The sequence below is a fragment of the Chironomus tepperi genome, unplaced genomic scaffold (genome assembly GCF_022539635.2).
Source record: "Chironomus tepperi strain 1889 unplaced genomic scaffold, CSIRO-AGI_Ctep_v1 contig_453, whole genome shotgun sequence".
Taxonomy (NCBI): domain Eukaryota; kingdom Metazoa; phylum Arthropoda; class Insecta; order Diptera; family Chironomidae; genus Chironomus; species Chironomus tepperi.
The window spans coordinates 444,949-457,265 of record NW_027226575.1 but is presented as its reverse complement, the minus strand read 5'-3'; the positions used below and the strand labels follow the sequence as shown (position 1 = coordinate 457,265).

Below are 12,317 nucleotides of genomic sequence, written 5' to 3'. Positions count from 1 at the left end.
TATTTTGTTTACTATCGGGAATATTAGATGTCATTCGGGAAGGTGTGGATGATTTAAATGGATTTTTAGCAAATTTTTATCTCTTGTCGGATATAAAAATATTCTGTGGAAGTTCTCAAAATAAATGTTTTCTCAAGGTAAACATGTATGAAAGATTTTACCTTGAGAATCTATTTGTGATCACAACGTAGATGATAAAAACCGAAATATTAGCATTTTAATAATGCATGGCTACTCACCTTTTGTCTAGTTTAATTAAATTTATGTATCACGTAATGACTGGATCACTTTATGTAATTTATTTTATGGAATGTTGTGTTACTTTTCACTGAATTTATTTCACAAAGCAATCTGCGATTTTCTAATTCACTTAAAATTCCAGAAACTTCACTTATCTACGTATAGATTCTCCAATTTTGCAAAATCATCCAGTTACTAGTCTTGTAATGTTGGATGTAAACATTTGTTATTAAAAGCTCTGCTAGTTCGTTCAGTAAATCACAACATATGATCTGTGTTTTGAAATAAAGTTATAAACCATCAATTAGTCAATAAACTTTTACCTGATTATTGCAAAACACAAAGTTTCTTCAGTTTCATCTCGTTTCGTTTTGTTTATATACAATTGAAATTCTAAATTTTAATATTTAATAATGGATTCTTTAATTAAAGATCCACTTGTGTATTTCTCAAATACACCACATATCTTTGACATAATTCTTAGTCATTTGAGCGTAAAAGATATGTTGAGTCTGTGTTCAATTAATTCGTTTTATTATAAAAGTACGACGGATTCACCAACATTTTTAAAAAGAGTGAAACTCAAAGTTACTAATAGTTTGTTAGAAATCAATTTCGATATAATTGATAAGAGTGATAGGAAATACCGAAACATAGAGTTAAATTTAAACCACCGATTCTATCAAAAGATATTTAGTGTTATTTCAAAGTATTCGGAAATCAAATGTTTAGAGTTAAAAAATTGTTTATTAACAACAGGAGAATTTAAAATAATTCTCGAATCGCTCACACATCTGGAGGAACTTAAGCTGGATGATCTTATATTTGAAGATATCAATTTGGATGAAATTAATGACATCGCAGAATTTAAGAGACTTAAGTCCTTACAAGTGAAAGCAATACCTGAGATTCTCATTCATCCATTACTGGTAAAATGTTCCAGATTGAAAAGGCTCTCTGTAATGCAGCTATCAAGGAAAGCACCCGTTGATGAAGCACTGAATCTTTTATCACAAGATACCACGTTTGTATTAGAACAATTTGAAATTTCTGATTTTGGATATTACAATTTCGATCAGAATAAATTTGGTCTGTTGAGCTTTTTACAGAAAAGCTTTGATACTCTCAAAATTCTTGAATTTGATGTTTGGATTGGATTAACGGCATTAAAACTGGTTTTTCAAATGCCACATCTTGAAAAGTTAAGATTATACGAATTATCACATGCTGATAAGGATATTGACTGGAAAAATGTGTCATTACCACGAAACAATCAAATTAAATATTTAATACTTCAGGACACCTCATGTAACATGAATATTTCAACAACATTATTCAAATCAGTACCAAATGTTTTAGCCATAGAAACGTATGCTTTGTGCTACGAGGATTTACAAGAAATTTCAAAGAATTGTTCAGAATTGACTGAACTTAACACCTACTTTCTGGACATCAATGAAACCCATAGTACAATGTTTAAAGAAAATTTATTTAAGAACCTTAAGAAGTGCAATGTTGCTGCTAACGAGGATTTAAAGCAGCATATATTAAAACGAAACGAACACGAATTATCCCATTTTGAAAAGTTACTATTAGTAAATTAAAAATATTGTATTAAGATGTACGGAATTACAGTTTGGCATCAATTTGGCACGTGACACTACCTGATCGATCGCTGAGCAGGTGTAGAGATTGAACAGCTGTTTGAGTTGACTAGGTAGAGTGCATGAGCTGAAATGTTAGGAAATTAAAATTTGAATAGTTCATAAATGATGTCCATCTATAATTTAGATACATCTGCGCAACACTAGTGTGCCGTGGCACAGAGGTTGCCCACCACTGGTCTAAAATTTAGAAATGTCATTTAATGAACGACTATATAGAATAATTTGCAATAAAAAATTGCCAAAATAATTTTTGGTCATTATCTCGTACTCTCAATTGTGATACACACTGTAATTTCGTGCAAGCCACACTAAATTGTACACCAATTTTAAATAAAAATAAAGCTTTTTTTGTTTGAAATAAAATTTTTCTCATTTTTTGATTCTTTTTTTTATTTTTTCATATTTTCTTTTCACAATTTCTATAAAAAAAAACTTAAAATTCATAATTTAAAATCAATAAAATATGACACATATACAGCACTATCTAATTTATACATTAAAATAATAATAATAATAAAAAATTATCGCATAAAATTTCTAGAAATTACTAACATACATACATACATACAAATTGAAGGGTCTAACTATTAAATAAATAAATCCTTAAAAACTAATTAAGTTAATTTGTATCTCTCATTTTCAATTTTTTTTATATATCTTCATTCTTGAATTCATACATTTACTTCTATTTTACATCATCATTCTCGCATCTTGACAAACTTTTAATTAGTTAGTAATTTTCTCTTCATTTCTTTAGCTTTTTAATTTACATAAAATCAGATCTTAAATTATTAGATACGTTTTTAATTAATTCATTTTGTCTATAACGCAAAATTATTTATTTTCCACGGAAGGCACATATTTTTCATATATGGTTTTTGAATTATTACGGCTTTTTAAAATTTTGATTTTTTAAACCGCGATAAGAAATTTTTAAGGCAGTGTCTTGTAATGACAAATTGTTATTGTTCGATATTTAATTTTAATGTTAAACAAAAGCTTGAAGTTGAATTGAATTTTGGATGAAGTCTAGTCGACTTGAATAGACTCGACTCTATACAAAATTCAAGTCGACTTCAAGCTCTAATGTTAAATTTTTGGCGCGAATTTTGAGGAAATTGAGTCATGATCTAGCACAGTGGTGGACAACCAGTGTTTCGCGGCACACTAGTGTCGCTCTTGGATTACCTCCAAGATGTGCCATGACATGAATAAGGTTCACTATCAGGCATAGTCTAGAACAGTGGTGGACAACCTGTGTGTCGCGACACACTAGTGTCACTCATGGCTTGGCTATCACTAAGGTGTGCCGTTGTCCATCAAATAAGGTTGCCTACCACTAGTCTAGTCTGACAAAGAAACTCAACTCAGATTCCAATTTGAATCAAATTCCATAAACTCCTCAAGAATGTCGCACCTTAATTATTTCCGCATAGTTTTCTGAACATAAAAATCTGAATTTTTTTATACAATTTTTAACTCCGATATATAAATTATTTATCTCACAAAATATAAGAATTCTTTCTGAATTAAAAATACCAAAAAGAAGTTAACAACATTTTTTTTTTATAACAGTAACAATTCTTAAGCTCAAATTTATTGCACGAGCTGTGTATGTATATATATCATATATTTTCATTAAGATTTGGTGTGTGTTGATTTATTTTAATTTTTTTATATTTTAAATTTATTTATTATGTATACGTAGTATCATGAAAAGCATATTGATAAAAAGTAATTTAATATGATAAAAGCTCATGTTATTTGATGGGGATTATGAGACGATAGATTAGGTAAATTATTGATTCGTAAGGACGTCCATGAATTAAAATCGATCAATATATACTTTTTTCCTGTAGATTAGAGTATTCAAAAACTGTTAATTTTTAATCCAAGCATTAATTAGCCTCTTATGAAAGAATTTTCTTTTAACTATTTACATAACTTGCCCGAGTGGACATGAATACGATAGAATTGGACATCAACTGGACAATAGCTTGCCATTGACTAGTTGACTAGAACCAGACATCAACTGAACATTGACTTGCCATTGACAAGTTGACTAGAACTAGACATCAACTTGCCATTGGTTTATTAACTAGAACTAGACGTCAACTAGACATTAGCTTGCTAGACATTGATTAGTTGACTAGAACTAGAGCTTAACTGACATTAACTAGTTAACTAGAACTAGACATCAACTAGCCATCATTGACTAATTCTAACGAATTTTTGTCCCCTCGGGTTATTTTTTTTGTCAAAGAAGATATGATGAGCTTTGAACAGAATTATTAATTTTATCTCAATTTGCTTTACCACTTACATGATAAATAAATGTTAAAGGCACTTATTGCAACTATTTATATTTTGTAAATATTAATATTTTGGTTCATCCAATCTGTTTTTTTTTTTTTTAATTTAATTTTTTTATGTTAAACTTCAACACCATCTCTATCTAAAACATAGCTATATTTTCTTGCATCTTCTTCCGAGATTTCTCTGTCATTACTGTTATTGTTTGTTGCATTATTTGTAGGAATTTCAGGTACTAATGACGTTCCACGGCGAATAAAGAATGCCATTTTTTCTCTATAAAAAGGAAGCAATCATTAATAATCAGTATTTAAGGCACAATAGCTCAATACTTACTTAAAAGAAATCATATCTGGCTTTGTTTTGTCAACTTTTGCTTTACGCAACTTGTAAATCTCTTTTGATGTTTTACGGAAAAGTTTTTGTACTCGCCTATCCTCCTCTGAGTTGATATTACATTCATTGATAAGTGATTTAAATTCATCATTTTCTAAGGCCCAATTTGCAATTTGAATATCATTTGCATCACGTGCCTGCTCTAAACGATGTTTCAGTTCACGAAGTTTCGTTATTTGATCATTTAATGATTCAAGTCTTGATTGTTGTGCTTTTAGATCAAGCTCTAAGTCTATGCTGGTTCTTGGTGGCAAGCCAGGTGCGGCTTCTAATTATTAAAAAAGAGACATTCATTAGTAAAAAGTAAAATCAGTCATATTCAGTTCAATAAACTTACTTGCTAACACACGCGGTGCTTTTCCATGATATCTTAATGACCTTCTTTCGACAGCACCGCGTCGGAACGGATGAGGTTGAGGCTGAGCGGAAACTGCAGCTGTTATATTAAAATGCATTGCACTATCACTATCACTTCGTCGACAAATATAACGAGATTTATTACAAGCAGCACTCGGTGAGAATGTTTGTGAACGTTTCACTAAACTACTACGATCCTCAATGGGATAAATTTTTGGATCACGTAATGATGTTGTCGACGCTGATGTTCGTTCTCGTAGCCTCAACATAAGTGTACGTTGTTGATAATCAGGCAAGTTTTCTGTATTTGTTTGAGCATCGACAGTTTCAATATTCATAACGCTATAACTTTGTACTTCATTCATATATGTTTCAATCATTTGAGCTGTAGAGTCTATAAACAATTCACAATTAGATATTTGCATAGTTATGTTATATTAATTATTTCTTACCGTCATCATAAACTTCATCTAATTTTCCTCCACACGCTTCATCATTTCCTTCCTCTTCGTCGCTCTCTTCCTCATCACTACAATAACATAGTTGCTCTTGTAAACTCATCGCTAAAACTGCTTGTTGCATTTCATCATGACCTAACATAGAAATTAATTAGTATTTTGATTATGGATATAAAGTCTAAATTTAATTACCTTGATTTCTTGTTAGCGTTGATGTTTGTGAGGATATGACAGTTGACTCATCGGAAGATTCTTCTTTTGCTGCACCAAAGTTCTCTTCTACCTCGGTCTCATTCATATTTTCACGACTAATGATATTATACCATTTACTATTACCATCTTGATGTGTACTAAATTCAGCAAGACTAATTTGAGCACTTCCCTAATAAAAATTAAGAGAAATGGAATTAATTATCTTAGAAATTTACAAAAGACTGTCTTAGTACTTACCACCCAATCCTCTTTTTGACTAAGCAACATCATAATTTTAATCTGAAGAGATTTTGTATAGACTTTACTCAACGAGATTGGTATTTGAACACTAGCGCCAAAGACAGGCTTTAAAAATTCATTAAATGTTTTTGTGCGTAATATTACGGAATTTCCAGACACGACAGGAAGTAAAATAGCTTTAATATACAATTGGCAACCAGAAGGTAATCCTAAAACTGTTAAATTTCTCGCTCTCTCGATTGTTATGAGTAATGCACATTCCTCTGTAAGGTATTTGAGTGTGACTTGAATCTGTGCTGATTCTTTGATTTGTGTTGATGCACGAGATGCTTCAAAAACGCCGCTATCTCCGGCAACCGATTCATCACTAACAGCTGCTGAGACTGTATTTGATGCTGACGATGATCGACTTAGGACAGATTGTGGAATATGAAGAAGTCCCTTCTCATTAATTGGTGATAGTCGCTTCTGTTTAGCATATTCTTGTAAATGCTCTTTGAGTCGATTACAGTCAAGTAAAATATTTTGTTGTTGTTGCGATGTTGATGGCATTACCTCAAATAAGGCAGCTGCCAATGCTTCTTGTGCGTTCTCATACATTGGCTCTTGTCTGAGTGGAGATGCGGGTGGTGTTTCAGCTGTGGAGAGACTACTTCGAGACGATAGTGAAATTTCGGATGTGGATGGTGGAAGGAAGTATTGAATTTGTCGTGATAAATCAACCATGTCGACTCTTGGGTCGGTCATTAATGGATCGCCATAAATATCTAGTTTGAAAAGAGGTAAATTTATGATTAAATTTCAATTCAGTTTATTTTAAGACATTTTTTTGTTCTACTTACCAGTAAAGCTGATGCCACTTAATGATCCTTTACTGCTGGCTGTCGATAACGAACCCAAACTCGATCCACTACTACTTATTGAAAGCGTGCTTGCCGATACAGACTTTAATTGATTCTCAAGATGCGTTACTTCACGTAAAGCATCCAATAACTCTTGAAGTAACATCTGCTTTTCTTCATGTAGCTTCAATCGATTTGCAATACATTGATTGGATTCCTCATATGCATTATTTAAATCGGATTCTAATTTTTTACATAATGCTTTAATTTTCGTCATCTCCTCTTCCGTACGTGAACGAGGTGAAATGCTACGATATTCCATAAGAAGTTGCTTCTTCTCTTGAAATAGTAACAATCGATCCTGATCAGATTCCAATTCACCTGGTCTTATTCTCTCTTCTAATGATGCCAATTTCTCTTGTATATCTTTCACTTTCTTACGATATTCATCATATTTCATTCGAAGTTTTGCCATCTCACGTGCGCCAATTGGAAATGCATCAAGACAAATGTCAGTTTGTGATGCGGCTGAGACACGATCGCTCAAGTTAAATGTACTTGCATCGGGACTCTCTTGTCTTAATTGAAGACGTGTGAGGTCTTCTTTGACTTGCGCTAAACTGTGCATAAGTTCTTTCTTCTCCTTTTCACCCAAAAGTAATGACTTTTGAATTTTCTTTACTTCCTCTAAAATGGCTTGTGCTTCATTTATACTATAACATCCATTTTGATGACTATTGAGCTTTTGTTCAACACTATGTAGTGTCTCGACGCCCTTCTGTGTATATGACATTTCATTTTGAATTCGTGCCATTTCCTTTCTTAATCGATTCACGCGCTCTTTTGCCAACGCAAGATCAGCACGCAACAGATCAGGATCGAATTTTGTGCTACATGAACTCGCCGATGAACATAAACTCGTACGACTTGTTGCTAATGCATTTAAATGATTATATTCATCTTGTGCTAATAATAATCTCTGCTGTTTTATATCATAGATTTCCTTTTTCGCCTCAAGCTGTTCCTCTGCTGATGACACATATTCTTTCAACATTTGCTCTTGCATATCTCTCCATTCTAGTCGTGGATCTTCTAACTGTGTACATTGATTATTGTGATTGATGTAAAATACACCGATTTGTTGATCATATGATTCTTCCCATCCTAATGGCAGCTCATTGCCAATACAATCGGCGAATGTTTCTGGTTTTGTGTACCTAGACGGGATTAAATTAACAGATTAGTATTATGGCTTATTTTTTGGATAGAATATTAAATGCATTTACTGATCGATTGTGATTGGCAACAGCCAGCTTCTGGGGAGGCATTGGATTGCAACTGATCTATACGGTCGACAAAGTAAGTAAGATTCAAAATGAGTCAAAATTGTCAATAATTGGAATTTGCTCAAATTTTAGTCCAATTGGAATCCAATTCTCACAATTATAATAAATCCCAGGCTGACTATCGTCAAAATCACAGCACAATTTTCACCATTTAAATGTTTAACTATACCGCACAAAGATTCTTATTATCCAGTCATAAAAAATTTAGATTACTCAATAAAATTCCATTCAAGTAACTGAAATTGTAATTGCAATCATTCAGCTACAATAAAATTGAAATACATTAAGTATGAAGAAGTTCAATCGAATGCAATTTACACGTTATAAAATGCACTAAATAGAGAAAATAATAAAATGTAGAACAATGAGTGAGGTCATAAAGTAGGAATTTAATGACGCTTAATTAAGTTATAGACGGCGATTTAAGGTTTAAGATTCATTCGATCATGATTCAAAAACATGAAGAAGAAGTGAAAGAATTTATATTTTATAAAAAAAAGAACATCTGCATAATAAAAGCTTTGTCATCAAAAATGAAATAGAACACTGAAATATTAATGCTTACGATATGTGTGACTGTCTGTGTGTTCATATGAATGCGATCATTTTTTATGAAAGGAAAAAAGTAAAATTTTTTACGTGCTCACCTATACCTGCCTCATCTCATGGATTTCTTCATATATATATATTAATAATGAGCATGAGAAAGACGGAATGATGGAAGGTGAAAAGGAGATGGAGAAACGAAAGAATTTCTGTGTTTTTATAGCGTTCTTTAAGCTCTTTCCAAACAAAGTAAATGAACTGTAAAATTTTTATATACAAAATAAAATAAAATATCCCAACAACATATTATAACATATACATACAGCCACAGATTTCATTTATTTCTCAAAAAAAAAAATATGTGTATATCGTAGGAATTTTCTTGTTGTTGTTGGAAAGGCACAATGTGCTTTTTTACTATAAAAAAAAATTCATTATTATTGTTCTTGACTGTTGCTGTAGAATTCTTGATGGAATTCCATCATGATGATGATCAACATCATGCATATGTCATAAAATAAAAAATGTGATTAATTTACTTCTCCATTATGTATACATGTTTATATTTATAGCCTATTGCTGTTTATTATTGTAATAGGTACACAATTAAACTCTTTTTTAAAGAGAATTAAAAAGAATGAAAAACATTTTAAATGAGGGAAAAAATGTCATCCATAAATATAAATCCACCCGAAAACAGAAAAGAATGTGAACATATAAATGGACATAAAAAGGCAGTAGGAAGAAGAAGAGCAAAAAAAAAGAACGTGCGAATGACTATTGTTAAAAGAAATTTAAATTGAAAAGAAAAAAAGAGATGAAGTTGAACTTCGTCATGTGGATTTGCTTACACAAAAAAAAATAAGTGTATACAAAAAAAAAATTGAATATAAAGAATAAGAGAAACAACAAATAAAACGTTTTATCGCATTCCATTGCTGATGACGTGCCGCAACAACCATTTTTTATATTCGCTTCTCTCTACATCTCCACTTACTCATTGCTTTACTACTATTTCTACTACTACTCATTTTTTTTTCTTTTAAAGCGGCCGGAAAGTATACAATGAAAATATTTCTCTTGACTTTTTTTCTTCTTCTTATGCTTAAACTACTCCTTGAAATACCTAATAATAACAAGACATGCATGTGGTCGACTTTGGCGCATTTTTAAGAGTCATTGAAATGATAAATTGTTTCATTTCTTTTAAATTCAAGTTTAACGACTTTTTGATTTTTGAATTTTAACGGTTTTTTGGGATTTGAATTTAAATTGTTGTTATTTTTGAATTTTAAATGATTTTTCAAATTTTTGAACTGATTGTTCCCAAATGGCATGAGATTTTGAAGGATAGAACCGGCTTCAGTCATCAATAATATCGAAAACAGATCAACATGCAACTAAGACATGAATGTAAATCAAAATTTGAATTCAAATCTTAACGACTTTTTCAAAAATTTAAATTCTTCCAACTTTTTAATTGAAAAAATTCTCAGTCAATAATTTCGTGCATTCTGTCACCTAACAAAATTCCTTATCAAACAATTCACAACAAAATACAAACACAATAACTCATATCAGATATTTTTAGTCTCAAAAAAATAAAATACCAGACTATCGGTCATCCCCGACACAGAAAAACAGACAAAATACAATCAACTCCACACATCTCATATATAAAAATGAAAAGAATGTTAAAGTAAGGCTGTGGAATGAACAGAACTATAAATATATTTAAATAAATTACGCGTTTATTTTTCCACACTATAATAATTGTAATGAAATGAAATAAAGAAGAAGGAATGAAGAAGAAGAAAAAAACTTAAGTTCCCATAGCTAATGTGCCATTTCAAAGCAGCAACGAGAAGAGGGAAATATGTGGAAAGAAAGAAAAAGCGTTCAGCGTAAGTGAGAGAAATAAGGTTTGAACCACATTCTTTTTCACAATTGAGCACACCTATAACTTTACAGAGATGGTCAACAATGTGAACTTTTAAATCGTCTGGCTGCTTTTAGTCCACGAGACTAGATGAGTGTTTACACATCACGAAATGGAAATAATAAAGCCTCTCGAACAATTAACAGAAAAAAATATTCAAAAATTCGCATTGACTACATCAACCTTGGTCAGCTACCGACAATTTTGCACGTATTCGGTCAAAATATGCTACTCATAGCGCTGCGCGTATTGATCATTGTGGCGAGTTTTTCTTTAACAAAAACATTTGTCAAGGTCTAAATTCAACTGTAAGTTTTATGATAACATTCCAAACACCTTTGCCTTCATAATGATTAACTATCTTACCATAATCTCTTATCCATATGAAGGAAATTAATGGAAAGGAATGTGTAATGTGAAAAAAACAACACACAGGTTGAAGTGGATTTTATTTTTAAAAATCATTTCGATGGAATTTGCACTTGATAATTAGATGAAGGCGTACATTTAATCGACTTCAGACTGAATGTTTCCGGCAGATTTTTCTTTTCTTGGTAATAAGTTAAATTTAATAGCTTTTAAAGATTTTGCAGAACATTCCGGTTATTTTTATCTACAAGTATTAATTCTTTTAAAGATTTTATCGGATATATATACGGTAGCAACAATTTACTACGACTTTATGGCACAATAATATTTACTTTGTAGCATTCTTCGCATGCCAACAGATCTGATTGTAATAAATCCGTCTCCAATAAAAAAAAAGTATCAAATTATGTCAACTGCAAATACTTCAACGCTACCATCTGTTGTTATTTAACTGTGAGAGATTACATTGTATCTCCGAACTTAATTTACAATCTCAGTAAACGTGTCGTATGAAAAAATGTGACTTTAATCTATTCAGAACTATAATCGTAAACAAATTCTTTATAAAACGCACGATTAAAATGCAAAACATTTCAATTTGCATCAAAAAAAGTTTCATAATGAACAAAATTTATCATCATCACACAAACTTTGCATTCCTTTGGAACTACTTTTCTAATCATTAGCATATTCTCATGAACACTTGAAACATTATTTGTTTAAAATATTTAAATTTTTTGTGTGGCTTTTTTTTTTGCACAAGTCAATATTTATTCAAATCGCGCATGTGATAACTCAAATCCTGCTAGAACTAGATCCTGGAATGTTTTAAAATTATTACGTTTGAATCGTTTAACATATTTGTTTGGAATTTTTGTGATTTGTATGAAATGAAGTATTTTCGGGTCAATTAGAACTTATTAGGAACTACTATTATTACTGATAAGTTTGATGAGAATTTACTATAAATTATGTGATTCCTGTTCGATCCATAATGATCACAAGGCTAATGATTATAATTTCTGCAGGAATTTCTGTATTGAAATGTCTATAATGCCGGTTTTCAATGTAGATCAATATTAGATAATATATTCAGATTCAAGACACATGAAGGTTGACAGATTTCAATTAGGATTCGAACCTAGTGTGTTAGGTTATCACTCAAACACTCTAACACTCTTACAATTCATAGCTGCTATCAGAAATAACAAAGTGTTTTATTTGTTCAGCACAACAATGAACTTTAGCGCTTTGTTGATGAATCTAGACTACTAATCGCACTCTACTTTGTAATCAATCTTACTAGCTTCTTATTGGAACATGGAAGGTATTTTTCAGTTCATAATCTAGTCTATAAATAGGACTAGCCGACATGAAACCGGTGTATGACT

General features: G+C 31.2%; 1 protein-coding gene across 1 annotated transcript in view; it reads right to left on the bottom strand.

The window, feature by feature from the left end:
• Positions 1-2,380: 2,380 nt before the first annotated feature.
• Positions 2,381-12,317, bottom strand: part of kibra (WW and C2 domain containing protein kibra) — a 28,474-nt gene continuing 18,537 nt past the window's right edge. The window contains exons 2-8 of the mRNA XM_070651034.1: positions 6,727-7,943; positions 5,882-6,651; positions 5,624-5,813; positions 5,426-5,566; positions 4,954-5,367; positions 4,557-4,884; positions 2,381-4,496 (exon numbers count right to left, since the gene is read on the bottom strand). Of these exons, the coding sequence (XP_070507135.1) occupies positions 4,340-4,496; positions 4,557-4,884; positions 4,954-5,367; positions 5,426-5,566; positions 5,624-5,813; positions 5,882-6,651; positions 6,727-7,943 (3,217 nt within the window). The 3' untranslated portion in view covers positions 2,381-4,339. The remainder of the gene's footprint in view (positions 4,497-4,556; positions 4,885-4,953; positions 5,368-5,425; positions 5,567-5,623; positions 5,814-5,881; positions 6,652-6,726; positions 7,944-12,317) is intronic.